Here is a 25594-nt window from a genome sequence, read left to right as displayed (position 1 = left end):
GCATTAGTTTTTAACATTTTTCAGCTGTGGCGTCTGGTGTCTATGGTCTTAGAAGCTTGTAGATGTCAAAGTGAAAATTTGAAAGGCATCTGTCAAAAATCAATTTTCAACAGAGCGGCTAACTGTTAACTTTCACTCGTCGCGGTTGGAATACTACGGCAAGCACGATGGACGATCTACCAACAGATTTCGATGTAATCGTTATTGGAACAGGTATTTTTTAGAATCTTTTACATACCGTAACTTTGTTGCAAAGCCATTACGATTATGATTATTATGCGCGGCTCCACCTTATGCCCATAGTACATTATTTCGTCGCTTATAATTAAAGTAACATACTTCCTTCCAATGTAAAAAGTGAATAATTTAATAGTCGTTTCATCCAATAAGAAATAATCTTTGGTAACAAAGAAATACTTGGTACATTTATTGTTTATATCTCCATTTATTTCTAAATAGAACACTGCTACAAAAAATGCTAGTTAAATAAAAAAGTGTTACCAAATTTGTAATTGTGAAATGAAACTATTGTTAATTATTTATTGACTCATGGTATTGATTTATTGGTCTGACATATTTTATGATTCATAATGTAATGAAAAAATGCAAAGATCTTAAAAATAACTATTTCTCTGCAATTTAGAATGGAATATTAAAATAAATCGATGGTGTTGAAAAATACTATCTATTTTTGACAATAATAAAAAAACAAACACAATACGTGGCACTGTTTTTTCTATATATAAAGTTTCGGTTAAACCATTTCACAGAATGAATTCCCATCAAGTTTTAGTGTAGTGTAAATATTACACGGTGCGTAAGGTCAGAACAATGAAAACTAATTATTACCATGGCGTTTGTTTGGTTAAAACAGCTTAAACCAGGCTCCTCAAGGCCTGCTTTGAATGGGAATATAGGAATCTAATTAGTAAGACGGTATATATTTTTATTAATTAATTGTTTAAATAACACTTTGTTTCAACTAGACTAGTACAAGAAACAACTATTGACCGGTCGGTGACTGAGTTGACATTACATTTGAGTCCCACCCAGTCGTAGTGTATTTAATTCCTCGGCTGGCTGAGTCCTCCATCACAAAACAAGCAACATTTTCCGCTTACTATGGTTGTAGTAGGAGATTTTCAAATATTGTTACGTTATTCGTAACCAGAGAATGTTTGTCTTTCTTTAAAAAAAAAAAATAATAATTTACGTCAGGGAATGTTGTTAGGTTAGTAGTTTGGGTTATTTAAATATTTTGATGTATTTCCGAACCTTCATACTTAACATATTTTCAGTAATCGTTGAAAACATGAAAATTTAAACGTTGGTTGAAGAAAATTGTAGTTCCCATCCCATTTCATCTTTTTTCTTCTCACCAGACGTAAATAGTTGTTTCTTGTAGTAATTTAGTTGAAATGAAGTGTTATTTCAATAATTTTTATATTATGAAGTAAGCGGAATAAAGAATATTAACCAAATTTTACTGTTTATTTATATTAAATTTCTTGCAAACCGTTGTTATTTTATAGTAAGCAAAAGATCTGCCCAAGTTAAGGACATTGGTTGGTCTTACCTATCTAATGTAGGTAAGCCTTTAATGTTGACAAGGTCATCGAAAGATTAATTTCGATTACAATCATCTAACTCAAATAGAAATCAGGCCGACTATACTTACTGCACTAAATTACTATTAAATAAATTCCATTAACACACTTCGGAAGGAAAGGTATTTCTACCCGTTCGGTCGATTGTTGCTTAAGGACGAGAAGGGTATTTTTACCTTTTGCGCCGGCTTCATTTCAATGGCAGAAAATAATGAACTATCCAATGTTTTTGTATGAATATTATATGCCAATCTCTTTCCAAAGGTCCCAACTATATGTACATAATTATCCAATCACAATACAGTCTTCTATTTATATTTATATTTGAGTCTTTCGTGTACATTGGTATTTCAACAAAGGGACCTTTTATTATTGAATACCTGACACACTGATAAGCAATGCGTTTGAAGATTAACGAAATAATTCATTTTTCGGTTTGTCATTTTATAGCTTGGGTATGCTGAGTTAGTATGTAGAAATGTTTATTAAAATATTTTTATTATTTTCGAAGATATGGCGATTTAATAAAATAAAAATAATTCGTACGGGACCTTTATTTTCGCCCGTCGCCAGCGGTCCGCCGTCGCAAAAGATACCCGCCTGAAATGTGTTAATAATGATTAACAACCACCATCTGGAATTGAAACATTTAGTTTACATTAGATTTAGTAATAGATTTCGATTAGTGACTAGATCTGAATAAGTACTTCCCATACTTCTCTCCCCACTTCTTCCCCTCCTCACTCTATTCAGCCTCAAAATGTACCCCAATTGGGGATGCCATAGTCCCATTGACTGGGTTTGTTATGTGGTATTCACATAATTAACTTTTTTTTCAAATAATACAATGTAGTGTTAAAAGTAGCATTCAATGATAAAAAGATATGTATACAAGGTGTCCAGGGAAAATTGCACTGCTTCAGGAGATGATTCTACAGTACAAGAAGTTTGTGCACTTTAACCCTGGGCACTCGTATTTTGACGAAATACCATTATTTTTATAGGTATTACAATAATACCATGGCAAGACAAAACAGTGGCAATTCTATACATTTTTGAAATATAAAGTCATTAAACGTGACTTTATATCACTTTTCAAGAGTGTGTTGAAGTGACACTGTCCTGAGTTGCTGAGCTGTGATTAGTAATCATTATTTGTTGTGTCGTCCTTTGTTTAAATTGTTTATCTTATTATTAATCATTTTATGCGTAATGTACAATGGTCTGTCTATCATTGTGTTGTTAACCCCAGGTGGTGGCATGAATTTCAAACAACATTGATGCAATGTTTATGATTTAGATATGTATATTTTTTTAAATAACAGCAAAAATATGCTGCCATGAATGTAATGCGAAATAAAATATGATTGTACGTATAATGTAAAATTCCATTGTAAAACCATGTATGATCTTGTGAGAAATGTGGAGATCTGCAATGAATGCAAGGCTGATGTAAGCATAGTGAGTAAGATTAAGAAAGGGACGCTTGGATGGTTTGGGCACATAGAGCGAATAAGCGAAGAAAGAAGTTTAAGGAGAATATATGACGCAAATGTGAATGGTAGCAGAAGTCGGGGACGCCCGAGGAAGACATGGCGCTATCAAGTGAATCAGATACTTGAGTCGGGCCATGTCAAGTGTCACAATAACAGAAGGTATGTTGAATGCGAATGAGCCAAGGAGTGTGTGCAAAGACCGAGTTGTTTGGCGGTCTCTCCTCTCTGCCTACCCCTGCGGTAAAACGGCGTGATTATTAGTTATTTAGTTAGTTGATTGTAATTGATTTTTGGGGTATTATGCTTTTTTGCTCTTTCTCCTCCTTTAGCCAATATTTTAGACAGCCTCGCAGCATCTGTCAACAGCTTGTAGAATTATCATTTTTTCTCAAAATACACATTAATTTGACATTTAACATTGATTCAACTCTCTTTACAACAATGGCGTGCATATGCAGTGAACATTAGTCTATTGGCCAGGAAAATCTTGATTGAAATTGACAAACACTTGCCGGAAAGCAGAGGTTTATGATGAGACATATGCTGTCTCATGTGTTTTGTCACTCCCCCCATTTTCTTACTCTTCATCTCCTTCTCCTCCCCACCACCCTCAGTCTTACAGCATTGGGGATGTCATAGACTCACTGGCTCCAAACACTTGAGACTCTTGTGTGGTATTCATATTTTAAAAATTCTTATAAAAATTGACACATGTGTTTTGCGAAGTCTATGAAAATCAATAATGAAAAATGTTAACCTTGGGTGTGGTACTATCAAGCAGGACTGGCCCTATGCGAGCGCAATCGGAGCAGTTTCTTCCATGCGCCGGATTGCCAAGGCGCTAATAATAATATCCAACACATCGCCCTTGAGATTATTTTCCATAAAAATGGCACTAGACACAAATGCTCGTGTGGCTCAGTGTCAGCCCTGCTATCAAGAATGCAAGTGTTCGCCTTGCGACACAAACGGATAAGATACTCCTCATCACTTCTCCTCTAAAATGGCATCAATAGACATTATGTCTGTGAATGTGTTAAATCATCCCGAAATCTCAATTGTTTTTTATCTCCATTCAAGGCATGACCGAGTCGATAGTTGCGGCAGCGGCTAGTCGAATTGGTAAAACTGTGTTGCATCTGGACTCGAGTGACTTCTACGGAGGACTATGGGCCTCCTTCAACTTCGACGGGCTCCAAAAGATGATTGAGGATGCCAAAGGAAAGAGTTTCGCCAAGGATGAGTTTGGAATCTTCAACGTTGAAGACAAGTGGTACATTAAGGAGTAAGCGTAATATTTAATTATGAAGTTGTAATATAGTGAAATCACAATTGATTCATCTTCGAATAATTATTTTCCCGCATATTTAATTTATTTCTTCCAGTCCCGAATTTTCGTACAAAACTATCGAAAATATATTACATCCATCGTTCCTCTGTGCACCATTTTTTAGAATATTATTAGTATCTTTTTTTAGAAACATTTTTGTATGAATTCAGCTTTTTTCTCTATTCCCACATCCTTTGTTTTCCCGCATTCTTAGTCTATTTCAGTTGGACCCTTCGAAATCGATGGATAGGGTTTCACTGTATTGTAACCCGTCACATTTAACATATCCACAAATCAACGATAATAAAATTACAGCTTCCATCAGGCATTTTTACAATTCCTACGATTACGGCACTGCAACGGTACAAATAAAATAAAATCTAAATATTTCTAACTAGCTGACGTGTACTCGGCGTTGCTCGACTTTTCTCTACTTTCTATAAATATAAAATGCATGTATTATATATATAAACCTTCCGGAAGAAATTATATATTCTAAAGCGACATTATTTTATTATAATACAGATATTCTAGATAATAGTGTGAAAGAAAGAGCTGTTGAAAATAAGGCAAACAATGTATATATGTCCGCTTCCCCCAAAGGAAAAATGTAATCATTATCATCCATCTCTCTCACAAATATTAAAGAAATGAAACACTGATGCTGTCGCCGTGCTGTTTCCGTGGGAATTATAAAAGCGCCCAATAGCTCTGATATTTGTCTTTTATTTGAAGAAATGAGCAAACGCCTACAACAAACAAGTGGAGGTTCAGTTTCAATACTAAATAGTTGACATTACACATTTATAATTATAACAAAAGATTGTTACATGGAAGATAGTAATATATAGAAATTTTAATATCCTTGATATTTGTGTAAGAACTCACCCATAGATGGCATTTAGCTGTCTATATTATAGAGACAAGAGTGGATAATAAATAAGGTGGGAAACTCAAGGTCGTATTCCAGATTACTCCAATTGTATTCTAAATAAGATATAAGAGCCCATTGTCAATCTATCACATTAAAAGTCGTGTTTTGTTGAAGCCGGAGTTTTATTTAATAAGAGAGTTGGTGGGAAAATCCAGAGATACAAACAGAAACAAAATAAGAAAGAACATGGATCAACTCGTGTGGTTCGATGAAAAGACTTGAAGTTTGGAAGAGACTCTTTTCTCAACAGTTTCAATTTTTAAAAATTCACACTCATACGAACATACGTAGGTACTCACAAAGGAAATTATGGTGCTCAATTTCTAATAAAGATTTTTCTAATGTTTGTTCTCTTTAATTTTTCAGATCTAATAAGGAAGCAGAAATTGAGAAAGAAATTAAAGAAGTTAGTCTGGAAGAAGGTGCCGCTGTTCCTGAGGTGGGAGAAAGCGGAGACGGAAAAATTGAAACTTCTGGAACCGTTTGGACCCAAGATAAGGTCAAAAGTGAATACAGGAAGTTCAACGTTGATTTAGCCCCCAAGGTACAATTTTATTTATTTTATTATTGATTGTTTTATCAATATGTATACAACAACAATTGAAGAAAAATAGTTTATTATGATAAAAGTCAAATAAGTCATTGATTAATTATACTGTTGTCTTTATGTCAATTTTGTATTTTACAACTAGCTGAAGTACCCAATATTGCCCAGGCTTTATTCTCCTTTAAGAGGTGGGAAAATGGGGTGAAGGTGGTTTTTCAGAAACTTATTATATAGTGACCTTCCTCTTGTTTTGACGGTCAATTGTGTAAAATTTCATCAATCTACGAATAAAATTAGATTAGGCTAAAAATATATCCACAGATACTCTTTTTAATGTGTATAGAAAACAAAATTAAATATTTATTAAAGAAAGAAAAAAACCATATACCCATTCAAATAGCCTTAGCCATGTTTGGAAACCAAATCTGAATAGCCATCTTCCTCTTCCCCATCTTCTCCCCTTCCCTACTCCATTCTGCCTCACAACTTGCCCCCATTGGGGATGCCCTAGTCTCAAATAGTCACCAAATAGTGGGAGCAGTTGGGACTCTTATGCGGTATTATCATGAAAATAAAATGAAGGATAGAACCTGTGATGTCTGAGTTAAAACCATGACTTTTGAGCCACTGGACTATAATCCGATCATTGTTTCAGCTGATGTTTTCCAATGGAGAATTTGTCATGTGGCTGATTTCTTGTGGTTTCTTACTGTCAATTGTTATGTTAATTAAACAATACAACTATTGATTCATTTACTTTCAGTTATTGTTTGCCCGCGGAGAGTTAGTGGAGTTGCTGATCTCCTCCAACATTGCAAGGTATGCAGAGTTCCGCTGCGTGAACCGTGTTCTGACGTGGATCGGAGACGTGCTGGAACCCGTCCCTTGCTCTCGCGCCGACGTGTTCGCCACTAAGCATGTCTCCGTGGTCGAAAAGCGAATGCTGATGAAACTGCTCACCTCATTTTTGGAGTATGAAAAAACCAAAGAACATGAAGAATTCAAAGGTAAAATATGTTAAAATGTCTTCTATTAGGCTATTTTTGTTAAAATACATTTTTTAAATTTATCTTATTAATTATTAGAGCATAGAAAGGATAACTTTTTGAATTTTCGCAAATTCCTAATTCATAATACCGAAGATAGAAACCCTCGAAAATGTTGATATTTGCATTCGGATGATAAGCTGCCGTGGCACCACGGTACTAAATGAATATTGAATTGTAAGTGTGACTTCATGCGACACAATTGCTGACGTTTTACCCAATTTCACTTTGAAACCTTAATAAGTTCGTCAGTTTTTGAGATATCGAAAAACTAATTTTACTGACACTAACAACTCTTTATATAATACATTTTTATTTCTCATTGTAAGGATTCCATGAGAAATCAGAACATTGAAGATAATTGAAGAACAAAAGTAATCTTTTACCATGTTCTGTTTTCTCCGGTTTCCAATTAGTGTAACAAATAACAGGAGTATTACAGGTTGGAAATATTTTTCGTCATAATATATGATATCTTATTTCACAGGGGTTGAAAATAAAACATTTTTGGAATTCCTGAAAAGCAAGAAGCTAACGGGAAACCTTATTCATTATGTTCTATACGCCATTGCGGGAGGAACTGACACAACCCCTTGCTTTGAGGGTATCTATAGATGCAAGAGATTCCTCATCAGTTTGGGCAGATACGGAAATACACCATTCTTGTGGTCCATGTACGGTTGTGGAGAACTGCCCCAGTGTTTCTGCAGGTGATTTTCTATAATATTTATTGGATTGTGTCATATTCATCGTAGGCCATCACATTTTTGAACTTTTATTATTAAACGGACAACTTGTACGCAAATACTGTCATAAAAATACTAATATATTATGATAGATCTTTTTAGACAAAATAAAAGTAAATATTTTTAACCTTCATTTCATTTCTCTGAAGGGATAGGGCCATGGACAAAAGAAAGGATAGACGAGGTAAGGGCGAGGGAACAAACAAACTTGCGCGGAGCGGGGAAGTGGCGTGTGCATGTTCCTTTCAGTGATTTGTCAATAACTATTCCAACAGACTAAAGGCAACTCGCATTTTAGAATCATTATTTAGTCTTCGAAAATAAAATCTACTTATAACTACAGTAGAACCCCGATAATACGAAAAAAAGCATAATTCGAAATTTTCGCCAAAAAAATATTCACAGAAAAATTTTTTCGTACAAAATGGTTTTAATTCGAAATTCGTAATTCGAAATTTATTTTTGTCATTATTTTGAAAGCGAAAATAAATCATAAAATTTCGTAAATCTGAATCTAAAAGACAGCCGTGGCGTTAAAACGCCAAAAAATGTATTTTTATGTGGTTATACCTCATCCTAATTAGTATCCTTTTTACAATGGCTCGCAAATCGCTCACTGCGTAATACACATAAATAAGAATCTCAAATTGAGTGAAAAAGTTCAGCTTGCTTCCAAAATCGAATATTTTGTTACAGTATTTAGTTTTACAAATGTTTTATAAATTACTCACCTCAGTTAATTTTAGCATCCGATAACATTCATATCATGCTCAGAAAAGACCCACAATGGAGTGCTCTGCAAATTGTTGAATTTTGCGTACTTTACTTTTCTGCGCAGGGTCCTGTTAAATCGATCGATAGGGGGCGGCCAGTGTTCGAATGATGTCGTAGTTCATTTAAGACATGCTTCACCCCTCCTGGTGCAAAAAGATTGTCACGTGGTTTGCTTCCAGCTTGTTGAAATGATGCTCTGATTTTGTGTTAGGTCGTGTCAATGTCTTCTGACGTCAGTGAATAAGGCAAAGGATGGAATATCACAAAGATCTTTCTTGGTACACTCCTTGTTTCATTCATAGATACTCATATTATACACATATCGACGCTGGAAAGGCTTTCCAGCTATTCTTATCAGCGTCAATATACAGTCAAATATTCTCCTAATACTTCTTTTCCGGTCTATATCATCTAACATCCCATTCTAATCTGGTTTATTATGCTTGTATTGACATGGCATTTTTATACGATTTCCTCATTTGTAACGCAATTGTATAATACAATGTTATTATTTCCTCATGTTTTTACGTCACCTAGTTTAATTAATTTTTTGCATAAATAAGATTAAAGGTTGAGCCATTAAAATTTGATTCGATCAATTCAATGAGTGTAATTAATTCAATGCATCAATTCTTGCAGGTTGTGCGCAGTGTTTGGAGGAATCTATTGCCTGAAGAGGCCCATCGATTCCATCAAAATTGACGAGAATCCCGCCGACTCCAAGAAGAGTGTTGAGATTCATAGCAACAACAAGGTCCTGACTTGCGAGCACGTTGTGATCGGGATCGACAAGGCCCCCAAGGAGTTCCTCTCCGTGGCTGACTTCACCAAGGGAATATCCCGAGCTGTGTTTGTGACCAATAAGAGCGTGCTGGAGTATGAAAAGGAATCTCTTACCCTTTTACAATTCCCTCCTCTCGAGGGCTTGAGCGACCCTGTTACCATCATCGAGCTTGGGCCATCTACTTCTTCTTGCCCCAAGGGCTTGTGTAAGTTAACATTTGTGTCATTACTGCACAAGAATCCTAATTCTTCGGACTCAGTCTACGGCTAGTCCAATTCCAGGAATGCTGTGAGCCTGAAGGACGCGGGGAGTAGGAGATGGAGAAGAGAAAGGTTGTAAAATATCTGGCTATTCAGACCTACTCACCACATAAGTCTTATATAGTTGATATAGTCATCCCTAATTTCAAGAATTTAGTGAGGCTGAAGAAAGTGGGGAAGAGAAAGGACGAGAAGTACCTGATTCTTCAGATCTGGTTGCCTGTTTGTGATTTCTTTGTCTGTTTTACAGATCTTGTTCACATGACGTGCACCCAAACGAAAACTGCAAAGGAAGATCTTCAACTCTACGCAGAGAAGTTATTAAGTTTTGAGGAATGTGATTCTATTAAATCTCCAGACAAGGAAGATGAAGGTTCCAAGGAGAAGTCTAAACCACAGGTGCGATTAATTTCTTGTAACATTTAAAAATTTTGATTTCAATATTTATAATTTTGAAACCGTATTTTTTTTTTGTGAAACCCTATTGTTATAATTAGGGGTACGTAAATTTCGTTTTTACGAAATAGATGCGATAAAAGCGAAATCTGCATTTTATTTGCGATAAAAGCGAAATTTGAAAATTAAATACTTTCGCACCTTTTTACGTTACGTGCTTTCAAATGTTGATCAGACGCGCTAACAATTATTACAACTCTGTTCAAAACAGTCAGAGACGGCTATTTTATCAACCGAAAATTCTATCGATCACAGCATGATGTTGAAGACAGCAGCTCAAAAGAGCTTGGATAAATTGTTGGTACACATGGGGCCGAATCCAACAAATGAGTGCTACAAGCACATTGACACATTTTTTAATTCCATCGGAAGCAACAAATGTGACCTCTTCTTCTGTCAATTCAAATTCCATAGTGGAAAGCTTTGCGAAAATTCCGTTTTTCAAAAGTGTACCACAAGAAGAACTAATTGACGGGTACTCACATTTTCACAGACAATTACTCCGATTGGTCGGCCAAGAAGCTCCTGTGGATGTAATGCAAGTTTTAGTTACATCAAAATCTTGCTACCCTGGATTTCCAAAAGCAGCTATTCAATGTCTCAATTGCCCTGTCAATAGTGTTGATGCCGAGAGGTACTTTAGTATCTACAACATTGTCGTAACTGATCGCAGGCAAACAATGAAAGATGAAAATGTAGAAATTACAACAATGCTAGCCTTTAATTGAGTTTTAAACACTGTATTTTTTTTTGCGAAATAAATGCGAAATTTTCTATTTCGAGTTTTTTTAAATACGAAATCACGATTTTTTATTTGCGAAATTTACGTACCCCTAGTTATAATATATTTTTTTTTATTTTTTTATTTATTATTTAACATTATAAATGATTACAATATGCAGACTTATAAATAATTTTTTCGTTATTATTCTATTTCTCCATAAGTTGAGCTCCAGGAGCTCGTGTTTATGGGAGGAGTCTTTACATTTAGTTCTAATCAGTGGCGGTTTTCTCTAAAGTGCGTTTGTGCGGCGAACCCCCATTAAAAAGATGAGAAAATAAAACAAACTTGTTTTATAATAATATAAGCACATTATAGATAGCACGCTATTAAAATTTCGCCTTCAAAACCCGCGCCACCGAAAAATACGATACATATTCCAACTTTGTGCGAGTTGTAATCCGCGCCAAACTCTTCATACAAAAGAATTTTAGCCGGTACATACCCTATGACGGTGACATATACAAAATTTGGTCTTTCTTTGCAAAAGTAAGACAAATTGTGTGCGCCGAACACGCGTTATGTTATCACGTGACCTCCGAACATTGACGAATGTAACCGAAGAAACCCGAGAACTTCGCGGTCGACGTTTGAACTTTGAACCATAGGGAAGCAAGTGTTATTTTTTATGTTATATTATGGTATTTAACTTTGTAGTCATTTTTGTACATATTTTTGTTTTCTTGTTTCTGCATTTCTCCAACCGTTTGCTTATGGCATTTGCAAATCTACTACCTATTGAAGTAGACTTAGTAAATTTATTTCGTGCCACCTTTATTTGTTTTTTTTTTTATGTTTTAAATATCTATTATATATTCTACGAAATTATTCTTCTCGAAAAAACAATAATAATTAGCAACATACATTGAGTGCTATAAAAACATTAAACAATTTAATTCCTATAAAACTTTTCTCATTATCTAATATTTGTGTCTAGTGTAAAGTGATTTAAAAACAATAATATGTAGGTACCCCTCCCACTAACTTTATTTAAGTTGTGTGACTGCTGCCGTATTCGACTATTTGACGAAGGACAACAGTAAGTAAATTTTAATTAGATATGTTTATCTTCTCTTGAATTTCTGAACCCCCTGTTAAAAAGACCACGAACCGCCACTGGTTCTAATGATTTTTTAAACAATAATCAAAAACTTTTGAAATAAATTTCATGACTATCTTTTATACCTGGATTTGTACTAACCTGACTGCGAACCCTGATCTATCGAGGAGCCATCTGCCCGTGCATCGTGCCTATACAAACCCTCAATCACTGCTCAGTCGTCCACTGACAGCGCTGTACCTTTATTAAGAAAAGGAAAAGTTGCTCTTGCAGTCGATGTGAAAAAAGAAAAATTTTAAATTTCTAATTTTTGATATTGCGGTAGTCTTTTATCTTAGTGTTCCACAAATATTTTCACCGTATATAATATGATGTACTCTTCCCAAAATTGCTTATTATCTTCGAAAGACTTTGTATGAACCTCGTTGAATAACTGATTCGTTTAGATTAGGCGAATCGCTTCCCTTTTTATTTGGATAAAAGTATACAGTGTCTAGTAGGTTAGAAATACTTTTTATCTCTGCACAGGAATGCTAGACAAAGGACCGGAATGATTTGATAATATATGAATATATATTGATAACATGACGTGTAGAACGTTCGCGCTCGGTGAAGTTATTATGGCATAAGTAACCTCGCATCTTGCGTTGCCCTTACCGCGTTTAACCCATTATGGACGAGGCTATTGAAAATATTAAATTAAAAATCAAAAAAATAACTACAATAAAAGATTCAAAAACAAAAACTAATCTTGAACAAAACATTGCAATGATAACCTAACCTAACCAAACTGTGCCATAATTATATCGGCGGAACATAAGAAAAAAACATCAGAAGAGATTGAAAAATGTATCTAAGAATTTGTTTGTTTGTAAGCTGTACAAACAAACAATTAATTTCCCAAACGACATAGAATTAGATTGTAATTACAAAAAATATAAAAATAAACTAACGCGACAGTTTCAATCGGCTTAGATAATGCACCTCTACGTTCCATAGATATTCTTGAATACAGACGCGTAGCGTTATTCATTATCGATACTCTGTTTTTTAAATCATGGCAATCCGTATACTAGTGATGGAAATAAATCAATTTTTGTAAAATCTCGCGCGTTTACGTGAAAAGACATTCTAATGTCTTGACCGCTATTATCATATTTACGTCTTTTGACGTTCTAATGTTCTGAGTGGTTAAATACTTAGGAATAATAATAGACAAAAACCTAAACTGGAAGGATCAAATCAACCTTACAGTCAACAAAATAAGAAAATTAATTTATATATTTTTGAAAATTCGAAATTTCCTCTCATTGAAAAATCTAACAACGGTCTACCACGCTGTTCAATCAAATCTCCAATACGCTGTAGTCAGCTGGGGAGCTGCATATAAAACAAATCTACTCCCTGTTGAAATTGTAGAACGTGATTATAAAAATAATATTGAAAGAACCAAGAGTTTGAACAACACACCTAATTTTTGAAGAATTTAAAGTATTAAAATTTAATGACCTTGTCAGAAAAAACATAATAATTCAAATAATAAAATTTTAAAAAAATCACAACTTTTTAACTGAAAATCGTACTTGTCAAAAACATAATATATTTCCAACACAAAAATGTAACACCACTTTTGCTCAACATCATTACATCTATCTAGGGAAAAAATAGTTCAACCAGTCTATCTGAAAACATCAGATCTCGAAAACGATAAACACCTACTAAAAGCGATTAGAGAGAAGTTCAGTGTAAAAATAAATAATGATTGGATTATTTATACAGCGCCGTTTTCGTGAGAAAATCACCTCAAGGGCGCTTAACAACTTAATTTATGCATTGATCACTTAGACTTAATTACTTTTGGTTTATAACTAAGTTTCATAGATAGAGAGAGACTTATAACTAAGACTAATGTCGAGTGATTTACAACTAAGACTTTTAACTAATGACTTAAGCTATACATATTTTATGACCAAGTTTACACAATACCGCTACAAAACGACTTACAACTACGGCTTAAACTAGAGATTTACGACTAACATACATATTTAATTTATTTTTACAAATACCGATTGTTATGATTTCTGCGCGTGGTGTCAGTTATAAAATATTTAAAAAAAAATTGTTTACGCGTAATAAACGGTTAATGACGGTGAAAAAAAAAAAAAAAAGTCAAATAGAAAAATCCCCTGGACTGAGCAATGAAATACTACTGATGAATAAAAAAAATAAAAAAAAAGGTCATCGTTCTGGATACGACAAGTTGAAAAGGTGAGTCTTTAGTTTTGCTCTGAACTCAGATGAGCTGTCGATCTTTCGCAAGTATGAAGGGAGTTTGTTCCAAGCTGTTGGGCCTGCTACTGCAAAAGCTCGGTCTCCAAAATTGGTATTGTGATTGCGCATAGGTACTGAAAGTCTACCTATGGCTGTTGAAGATGCTGATCGAAGCGTTGCTTGCCTAACATTAACATCGTTTGGAATGCAGAGTTCCGACAAGTAGGGTGGCGCCATATCATGTACGGCTTTAAAAACCATCCAGCAGAGTTTGAATTGGATTCTCTCAGGGCACTTAAGCCAATGAAGGTTCCGCAAATGTTGTGAGATGTGGGAATATTTGGGAACACCAGTTATCAGCCTTGCTGCAGCATTGAAAACTGACTGAAGTCTGTCAGTGTATATTTTAGGGAGACTTGCGTATATGCCATTGCAATAGTCGAGTCGTGATACAACGTAGGAGTTTACTAACATCTTTGTGGCGCTTGCCGGAATATTTCTTTTTATAGATTTGATTTGACGCAGGTGAAAGAAGCCTGCGCTTACTGTTTTGTTAATTTGGGATTTGAGTGAGAGATCTTCATCTAGATGAACACCCAGGAGTTTAATGGCATTTTTAGGGATGATGTTGCAGCCAGAAGTAATGAGAGGAGTTTTGTCTAACATTGACTGGCGCATTTTTGTTGCTGTCCAGAGAAATTCTGTTTTGGATGGATTTAGTCTAAGTTTGTTCGAAGACATCCACTCTGTTATGGCACCAATGCATTTAACAGTAATATCTTTTAATTTGTCTTTCTCATTCGGTGCACAGTAGAAATAGATTTGCTGATCGTCAGCATAGCAATGGGAAAGAAGTCCGAATGAATCTATAATTTTGGCAACATCGTTGATGAACAGAATAAAAAGTAGGGGCCCCAAGACTGAACCCTGGGGGACTCCAGAAGTCAGGGTCACGTAGGGAGAGTTTTTACCGCCCACTTGTACAGATTGGGTTCGGCCACAGAGGTATGATTTTATCCACTTAATAATTTCACCACCCAGTCCAAAAGTTTTTTCCAGTCTGTCGATCAGGAAATTGTGGTCGATGGTGTCAAATGCTGCACTCAGATCCAATAATGATAGCAAAGCTAGCTTACCTGACTCATTTGCAAGCATCAAATCTGACAACACGCGCAGTAATCCAGTCTCTGTAGAATGGTACCTCCTATAAGCTGATTGGTACTTTGAAAGCAGTTCGTTTTTCGCCAGATGGGCGGTTATCTGCCTGATCACAATTTTTTCTAGGATTTTTGAGATGAACGGTAGGTTTGACACAGGACGATAATTACTTAAATCCTCAGAATCTAGTTGGGGTTTCTTTAGAATTGGTGAGACAAGGGCCTTCTTAAGCAGTTGGGGTACCTCGCCTAAGTCAAAAGTTTTGTTATATAAGTAAACTAGGAATGGTACTATATGTTTCAGACACTTTTTCAGAAGCCAAGTTGGGATTGGGTCTAAAGCACATTGTTTGTTTAGTGAACTGGACAAAATTTTGGTGACTTCTTCCGATGTAGTGTGTGCGAACTTAATAAAGGATTCGCCGTTGTAGGTGGTGAACGTAGGTGGAGGTGCAGATGCTGTTGTGGCCCGAATATTGTCGATTTTTTTTTGGAAAAAGTCGGAAAAATCTTTCTGACTGAGCGCTGCCGTGGTTGAGTTTTCAGACTCACCTCTGACAGTTTTAAGCGAATTCCAAAGTTGCTGGGGGTCCGAATCTTCACTCTCAATCTTCGTAATCCAGTAATCGGCTCTTTTTCTCCGAATTGTTTCCCTATATTCAGTTTGCATACTAACCCACGCTTCCCTTTGGCTGGCTAGTTTTCCGCTCCTGTATATCCTCTCAAGTCGGCGCATAGCCCTCTTCTTTTCCCGGCATTCTGCGTCAAACCAGGAATCAGACTTGCGAACAGCACAGGTTTTGGTCGAAAAGGGGGCATGTTTGTTTATTAGTGTAGTTAAAATATCATTATAGACTTCTACTAGGCCAGATGTCTAAATTACGTTACTATTTATGTCGTATTTTGCAAGGATGGAAGTCTTCAGTTCTTCCTCAAAGAGGGCAAAGTCAAACTTTCACCACGCTCTGGTCGTCTTCGTTTTGTAGACAGGTTTGGAAGGATTAAAGTCTACTTCGGTACGCACAAGCCTGTGATCTGAGAGACCCACGTCTATTACTTCGGTTATTAGCGGTGGGTCAGTATTCCTAGATACAAAAATATCAAGTATTCCGCCTGCGTCATGAGTCGGAGTATCTACCCATTGCCTACATCCGTAGCACTCTAAGACATCAAGGAATTTTGTTGTGTTAATGTCAGTTTTCCTATCTATTCTGATATTAAAGTCCCCGGTTATAATGAGGGCACCAGGTAGGGCATTTACCCGCCCTAAAAGTTGCGCAAATTCGTTATAAAAATCCGCAGTGATGATCCTCGACCCCGGTCGGTAGACAGTGATTAGTGTGAAAGACGCCCCCATTGAAGAAATACAACATCCCAGAGATTCAAAAGTGTGGTAATCTCCTATATTGATTTTGGATATACGCAGTCCTTGACGACCAATAATAGCCACCCCTCCATGATTCACAAACGAGATGTTATTGTTTCTGGGGTCGTCCGGCGATTTTCGTCTTGCCTGTTCTACGACCGTATAGCCAAGAGCTCGCAATTTTTTTATGGAGGTGGAGTCATAGTTTTCATGCCACGTCTCAGTAATCGATAGGATGTTCAGTTTCTTCTGGCTAATAATATCGTGAACATCATCCACCTTGTTGTTCACTGAGCGTGCATTCCAATTTGCCACTGCGAGTCGGCGGGTTTGTAAATTTGCATGGCGCTGTATGGATACGCCTCTTATTGAAGTTTTTAATGAAGTGAATAATACCACAATGATGAAACTATCTTCTTAAATTTTAATTTTTGTTCATTTACATACATTATTTAATATTCAAATTTCCTTGAATCATAATTATAAACATTAAATATTCTTCATCCTGATGCTCAACACTCTTTTACTAGCGCCAGCTTCTATAGAAGAGAAACATCAAAAAAAAACTAAAAAAACAGTGAAAACTTGTTTTATGGATTATCTTAAGAGCGCGCAGGAGCGCTGAGAAATTTTAACGATAGGTATTTGTAAAAATTATTTCTATTTCGTTCATCTCAGCGGACACAGCAAAAGCGCTATCGGTGTATTGGTGAACCCCACTGCGTGTGTGTGCGTGGCTGCAGGTGTTCGAAGCACGAAACGTCGCGCCGCGCCGGATAGCGACTTCGCGTCAAATTATCGCGATCAGTTCTTATTATTTCATTTACTGTTATTAATTTATTCCAAAAATTAAGTAGGTGCCTAGGTACATATTCGTAATAAAATAGCGAGGTCTACATTATTTAATATTGTATTGTACTTAACTTTATTATTATTATTACTTACTACAAATATGTACGTAGATACATTTATTTTGCCTCCGTGGTTGAGGGGTAAGGCTCTCGACTTCGAGTCCGGAGGTCTCGGATTCAAATCACGGCGTGCGCAAGTAAATTGATTTTAATTAATTTATGTTGTTTCACAATATTAAAAATAATATTCATTAAAAAGAATATTAATTAAATATAATATAAAATAATTGTCTGGAGAAATAATGATACACGCGGCGACTTAGTTACGGCCAAATCAGCTATCAGCTTACAGGGTTTTGTAATACTAGTCCAATTAAGTCGCCAATTGGGGAATCCACAGTCTCACTGGCTCCAGACGGGAGCAGTTCGGACTCTTGTGCGGTATTCACATACAAAAAGTCACGTCGCAACTCGCAACTAGAGCGCCTGCTGTTCGCTCATCACCTCAGTCACATCGCGACTTGTGCGTAGTTATATACATGTGACTGCCTGCTCCGAGCTCATCTTCTGCACACGCACAAGTAAATGAGACTTGTGGGTGCGTGTATACAGGTTGCTGCACACATAAAAAAGTCATGTCGCAACTCGCAACTAGAGCGCCTGCTGTTGACTCATCATCTCAGTCACATCGCAACTTGTGCGTAGGTATATACATGTGACTGCCTGCTCCGAGCTCATGCCATGGAAGCCCACATTATAGCAGAAGGGTTCTCGAGAAGCATGGAAATGCATGGATTGAAATTTAACAAACTAGTTGGTGATGGCTACTCCAGCATCATGAAAAAAATAATGCAACAAATGCCATATGGTCCTAACCTTATTGTACATAAAATAGAGTGCAAAAATCACTTACTCCGCAATTTTTGCAACAAAATGAAAGCACTTGGAAAAAAAACCAACAACGCTAAAGGCTTTGTACCAGTTCATATAAGGAAAAAGGTTGAAGCAAACGTTTTACGCATGAGAAGAGCTGTAGTTGGAGCAGTAAATTACAGGAAAGAGCAAGAAAACACAGTACAAAGTGATAAAATAAAAAATTTGAAAATGGACATAAAAATACCGCAAATCATGTGTTTGGTGATCATAAAAATTGTGCATCGTACTATTGCAAGCCGGAGAAGTATACTGATGATCCAAATTTAGTAAGCGATCTTCGAGATTGTGGAATATGGACTGATATCCAACAATTCTTATTGTCTCTAATAGCAAATGCAGAAAGTCTTATTATTGACGTGACAAATAACACTATGGAGCAATTCAACAACGTTATCGCCAAATTTATAGGTGGAAAAAGGGTAAATTTTACTACAAGAGGATCTTACCAAGAAAGATGTTTTGGAGCAGTAGCTTCGTGGAATAGTGAATTGGCAACCCATTCAAGAATACAAAAGAAAATCCAAGGCCACAGTCCCGGCAAATACACGAAGCACTTTATAGAGACAAAACGACGTTCGAAGGAGAATACACAAATGTGTCGAAAAAAAAAAACTAAAGTATAATGAAAATACGACAGAAAAAAGAAAAAAAGTTACAGGGCCCGATGAAAATTATGGTCAATTGGAATTAGAACCAGATATGCCATCTGAAATATTTGAAACGAAAAAAGAGGAATTTCTCAAAGAATTATCTTCAACGAATAAGGAAGAGCTCGAACGGAATACGGTAGGCCAAAGCAATAACAATCTGTGGGCAATTGAAAGACGTAAGCGGATAACGGCGTCTAACTTTGGAAAAATATATAAGTTTCGGCAAAAAACTTCAGTTACGGGAGTATTAAACTCTTTACTGTACTCACAATTCAAAGGAACTATGGCCACAAATTATGGAAAAGAAAATGAAAGCCTATCAATAGAGCAATTTTCAAAAAAAAACAAGTTTGCAGGTATCCGCTTGTGGGCTATTTATCGATAAAACCAAAAACTTTTTAGCGGCAAGTCCGGATGGCCTTATCGGTGAGGATTCTATAATTGAAATTAAATGCCCTTATAGTATAGCAAATATGTCACCAGAAGAGGGAATTGCACAAAAGATAATTGATTACTTTAAATTGGAAGACCATTCTTTAACATTAAAACGGAATCATAATTACTTCTACCAAGTACAAGGCCAGTTACATATTACTCGTCGTAATTATTGTTATTTTGTTGTGTGGAGTCCAAAAGGTTTGCTGTATGAAAAAATTGAGAGGGACGATGAAATCTGGCAAAAAATCGTTCCACTGTTAGAAAATTTCTACCACCAATGCCTTTAAATAATTGACGGTCACATACCAAGAAATTTACCGGCGAGGGAAAGGTCTGGACCATAAATTGTTTTAATTTCATTGTGTAGATGTTAAACAGTAACTTTTTTTACAATAAAGCGTTTAAAAACAAAAAATATTAAATCATTGAAGAAGATTGAAAATGTCAAGTGATGTAGGAGGTATTCCCAAAAGTGCATTTTTCCGTAATAATATAACGTATTAAAAAAGTTAAATAAAAACAAAACTAGTTATGTGTATGTACCTAATATGTAGCACAATAAACAATATGGTGCCTCTTATACATAGATTTCAATATTCATTTGTATAAAATATGATATTATAATAACATAATCGATTCAACAACATGTGGTAGATGCATGTACCACTGAACATACGCTGTACCAGCATTCCATCAAACGATCAGTGGTGTATGTACTTACCATCACACATTTTCTTGTAAAATATATTTTTTTTAAATCTAGAACAATATATATAGTCAAATATAAAAGTTTTTTTTTGGTTCGGTAGTTGTATCTTAAAAAAAGTGTCCTATAAAGGGATAATATTATGTTGAGTACAACCTTCAAAAGTTATCAAAAAATATTTTAATTAATTTTTGTGTTCCATATCCAACTCGGCAATACGGAACGGAATCATCTCGGGGTCTGTCTGTAACAGGTGTTTTTTTTTCAATTTTTTTCCATTAATTTATTTGACGTAAACAAATTAAATTTGTCACAATAACTTTAGTAAATAAGCTCGGTAAGTATTGGCACACTCAAGATAAGTCACCAAACAGAAAAATAATTTTAAAAAAACATCGATAACTTGGGACATGACAACACTAGTGGACTAGTGTATCGATATAATTATTGAGAATGTCACATCACTTCGTTGACTGTATACGTATTCAACAAAACCCTCTCCGCCCCCCTCACCCCCGAATACTGAGAGAAAGGGACACATGCACCTCAGCCTGATAATACCTAAATAAAATTGTCAAAATCGAGGTTTTGTAGTCCTCATTTTTCTACTCCAAAACTGAACCGATTTCCAAGATTTTTTTTACCAAATGTATTGGAAGAAAACATTCTATGTCTGTACGTTTTGCTTTTTTTAAAAATACATCGTCTTATTTGTATACTGAACGTTTGTTGATGGCGTTAAAAAAAGGCAATTTTAACAATTTTTGAAGGGTTATAACTCCTATAAAAAGTAACTTATCAAAAAAATCAAAACGTACCGACACGCTTGCGGTCAATATTCATATTATGTAAAAAAAATATTTTCTCTAGTGTCAAAATCCAGAGAGGGAAATGAGGAATACGTTTGTATGGAAAAAACACCACCCGGTTTCCTCTTAATTAACATACATTATTATACTCTGTAAATTGATTAATTATATAATAAAGAAAAAAAATTGTGCACCCAAAACTTTGAGGTGACAGAAACAAATAAATGAAGCAATATACTATCTTAGGTGGACTAGGGCTATGGCGCTGGAATGCCAGTCGGTTTTAAGTAAACATCTAGGAAAGGACTGAATAATTGGCTTGACTATAGGAAACGATGGACGGACGGCCGAACCTTTAGACAATGTGGAGTGCGGATTTGCGTGATGTTCAGTGTACATTTTAACCGGACTGCACACCCGACCCGAACCCAAGCATACGCAATATTCGCAAAGAATGCAATACTGTTGTAAGCGTATAAGTAAGATTATGAAAGGGACGCTTATATGATTTGGGCATGTAGAGAGAATGAACGAAGAAAGGAGTGTAATGAGAATATATGGCGCGAATGTGAATGGTGGAAGAAGTCGGGGACGCCCGAGGAAGTTAGTTATGATTCTTCTTCTTCTTCTTCTTCTTCTTCCTAGCACTATCCCAACTCATTGCCTAGGTAGGCTGTTGGGGTCGGCTCTTCTCGTTCTCAGGTTATAGCTTCTTCGGTTCTGAGTGTCGCTTTCATCTAGGCCGTTTCTTTGTAGGATTTTGGAGCATTGGGTCATCCAGGAGTTCTTTGGTCTACCTCCGGATGACTGTCTTTGAAGCTCTATAGACATTGCCTGCTTCACAGTGTGGTCTGTTGGTCTCCGTCTTATGTGCCCATACCATCTTAACTGTCGTTCCTCTAGCTTACTGTTTATGTCAGTGACACCCAGGCTACCACGAATGCGTGAGTTTTTAATTTTATCTTTTAATGATACTCCTGCCGTCCATCTAAGCATTCGCATTTCTGCTGATTCGAGTTGCCTAGAGTAGGAGTTGTACATAGTCCAGCATTCGGAGCCATACATTATCGCGGGTCTAACAATAGTCTGGTATGTCTTTCCTTTAAGTTTTATTGGCATTTTCGTGTCGCACAAAATTCCTGTTACGGATCTAAATTTCATCCATCCCACTCCTATCCTATGGTTGACATCCGCTGCACATCCTCCGTCTCTGAGGATGAGTGAGCCCAGATACTTAAATGAGTCACAGTTGGCTAATGTTACTCCATCCAATTGCATCGAAGGAGTTACAGCATTTGGGTCTTCAAATGGTAAATACAAATATTCCGTCTTTTTCCTGCTAATTTTTAGTCCATTATCCTCCAGGATCTTTCTCCACCTTTTCAGGCTATTTTGTAGATCACAATGATTTTCTTCTATCAGTACTACATCATCTGCAAAAAGCATAGTCTTGAGAATACTGTTCATTTCTTGACTCGTTAGGTAATTCATGACCATTATGAATAGCAATGGGCTGAGGACAGATCCTTGGTGTACCCCCACTTTAATTGGAAATGTTGGTGACATCCCTGATGTGAAGTTAGTTATGATTATTTTTTAAATATATTTATTTTATTTGTGTATAGGTTCTGTGGAGTTTCTATTTCAACATGGTGGACACGAGTCAGCCGGGAATGTGTGAGACATCCTCATCTAAAATTCATCTCTGCTCTGGTCCAGATATTGATTTAGATTTTGACCACGCTGTGAAGCAGGTAACCTAACCTAACCTACTATGTACTAAATAAATTTATTTTTTCAGCATATACATACATATTTTGCGCATTGATTATAAAACAGTTACATTATGTGTAAAAAACACTTTTACTAATTTCAATGTAAAAAACAACATTACGTATTTATTGATGGCATATAAAAATGACATTTTTCCACGTCTATATTGATTAATTGTAGCAAAAAAATTTGTTTTTTTTTTCAAATAAAATAAGTAACTGCCCCAAATAAAATAAGACAGAAAATGGTATTTAATAAATTTCAAGCAGGTCAAAAAGTGTACCTGATTTTCATGTTAAATATTTACTATATTCCTAGCATAAGTAGCTTCAAAATCACTTGTGTGATTCACAAAATATTGAGTATTTCGGAAGATTTTCAAATGAAACTTTAAACTTAGTTAGTTCTTTAGTAATGCTACAACTTAAAGCCACTTATGCTAATAATATAGTTAATATTTAACATGAAAATCACACCAATACTTTTTGACCTGATTGGGAGAGAATGACGCATTTATGGAAATGTTAATTTTCAATACATTTTTTTATTTTAATAAAAAATTTGCAGAAATTAATTTGACTCTTTCTTAGACACAGCACGCCACTGCCAAATAAAGTTGTTTAACCACTTAATGTTAGGGTTTAAATAAAAAGTTTTTTTTTTAAATGTTTTATTCAAAGTTTATATATTTTTCAATTAAAATATAAATAAGCAGCTCAAAAACACGACCGATCTCAGCTGCAGGCAAATTCAAACTGAGTAAAATACATCGCTAACTTTCAAGAGCATCACTCGGGCTAGCAGAAATTGGAACACATTTAACGCACACGAGCGTGACTCGTTTAAAAGCATGAAGCAGTTAATATTAAAATGAAATATGTTTCTCTCGTCCATATTTTAAAAATCAGATTGTTTTTATTAATCTATGTACTTACCTTCCTTGTTGTTGCTGTTCAATTTGTTCCTTTCGGCAATAAAAGTGTCTTACGTCTTATCTTTATTCTGATACAGAAAACAGTGGCCTCGCTACAGTGTCGCTAAGTGTCACGCCAATCATGTTTGGAATAAAAAATAGACCATGTCAATCTGTAAAACTAATTTTAAAATCCTCCACTGCAGGGTCGTGATATATTCTCCAAGATCTGCCCAGATGTGGAGTTCCTGCCCCGTGCTCCGGATCCAGAGGAAATTGTTTTTGAAGGAACTGATGCGGAAACTGGACCAGAATTTGAAAAGAACGAGAAGAATGTGTCTGAATCGGACGGTACCAAAAATGAAGGAGATAAAACCGAAGCAACAACTGAATAAGACCATCACAAAATTATTTTCTTACAGTAAATAACCTCACTTTTACAGATGAACTGGTCCTTTTTTCTCGTGAATTATGTGTAAGCGGTAAATTTTAATTATTTTAAGATACTGTCTTAATTTTGAGATCCTCATACTGTAAAATCAAGTATATAATATAAGCAGTGCTTGACAAGTATAGCTCTAAGAATCATTGCTTAATTATCTCTTGGAACTCTTAACCCTCTTTGTTATGCGATGCAATGAATCTCTTTGAAAAGTTGGACATTTATCAAACCCCGAGAAGACACATTTTATATTTCTCGATAAATATAAATTGGATGTAAACAAGGGGTTAAATTAAAAGCTTCATATATTCCATTATTTTTAAGCTTACACATAATATATTTTATGCTTCAAATGCATGCTAGATATTTGACGAATATCTTAATGTTTAAACTCAAGCATATTTAATATGATAGATAATATAATATTATATTAAGAGCTTATATTTTACACTCCTGCAATTGTATTGTGTTTATGAAACACGGCTGTGCTGAATGCAGATAGAAATGCAAATGATCTCCTCTATGAAATGAACAAACCTTATAATGTATCATTTTTTTGTGATATCTCATCACGAGTCCAACATCTCTACAATATAAAACCTCGTATTTTAACACAACCATTTTTGTGGCCATGACAGTCGATTCCATTTTGATATTGAAATCATCGTAATATTGTTCCTCATTATATATCGCATTAGTATTTCAATCAATCTGAAATGTATAATTAATAGTCAGAGTTCCTCCCAATAGCTAACCAATGATAAAACCCAGTCATTTATTTTAATAAACTTAGAATAAGGGGTGTAAGGAAACATTGTGTTTTAGTATATAATACGTATTTATTTGTCTAAACATAAAACAATTTGGCTCTTATTCGAAACAACGCCTTTAACATAAAGCTTTCTTACAGCAAACATTTATTTTATATTCACTAGGAATGTGAAAAGTATCAGAAAATATAAAAATATTTGGTTATGTCCACATTTTTTTTTGGTTTGTAAGTGATATTGAAATTATGTATGACACAATACGCACAAAAATTTTATTTTTTATCTGATCGGAATCTACTGGATTTTAAGTATTGCTGCGTTACATTCTACATTACAGGTGTTTGCTTTTCATTAGATACAAATCAAAGTTTTAAGTAATTTTATCACAAAATAAATATTTTTTAAGTTACATTGTATTCAATAATATATGACTCACATTACCATTAGCTACGTTGCAATCAAGTTCATGTTATAAGTACTTTTGTATTACCTTGTAATAATAAAGATCCAATACTTGAATATCACACTCTTTGTCTTTCACTCTAGTACATTCAATTAGCCAAACTTATATTAAATTCTATTCGAAGTCAGCTTTATAAATAATAACTCCCAACTCATTCCAATTACATTATCTATGTTAAAGAAATATCTAATACATACAACTCTAATTCAATAAGATTTTACAATTGTC

The 25594-nt window shown here is 35.2% G+C and overlaps 1 protein-coding gene across 1 annotated transcript; it reads left to right on the top strand.

Annotated features, from left to right (window-relative positions):
* The first annotated feature begins 37 nt into the window (after positions 1–37).
* Positions 38–25594, top strand: Rep (Rab escort protein). The gene is made up of 9 exons (XM_089631578.1): positions 38–213; positions 4184–4388; positions 5734–5911; positions 6678–6921; positions 7448–7670; positions 9120–9469; positions 9775–9923; positions 22631–22759; positions 23898–25594. The coding sequence occupies exons 1-9, from the start codon at positions 168–170 to the stop codon at positions 24084–24086; spliced, it is 1713 nt and encodes a 570-aa protein (XP_089487704.1). The 5' UTR covers positions 38–167; the 3' UTR covers positions 24087–25594.

Source organism: Hesperophylax consimilis, chromosome 5 (assembly GCF_061612785.1).
Source record: "Hesperophylax consimilis isolate HC1 chromosome 5, BYU_Hcon_1.0, whole genome shotgun sequence".
In the NCBI taxonomy this organism is placed as follows: domain Eukaryota; kingdom Metazoa; phylum Arthropoda; class Insecta; order Trichoptera; family Limnephilidae; genus Hesperophylax; species Hesperophylax consimilis.
The sequence above is the reverse complement of the archived record's forward strand: the minus strand, read 5'-3'. Positions and strand labels throughout refer to the sequence as shown.

Bases quoted from the DNA above. Each gene is read 5' to 3' on its own strand.
- Rep (XM_089631578.1), top strand. From the start codon at position 168: ATGGACGATCTACCAACAGATTTCGATGTAATCGTTATTGGAACAG. The intron at 9,470-9,774 runs GTAAGTTAACAT...TCTGTTTTACAG, and splicing joins TTCTTGCCCCAAGGGCTTGT to ATCTTGTTCACATGACGTGC. The intron at 22,760-23,897 runs GTAACCTAACCT...CCTCCACTGCAG, and splicing joins TTGACCACGCTGTGAAGCAG to GGTCGTGATATATTCTCCAA.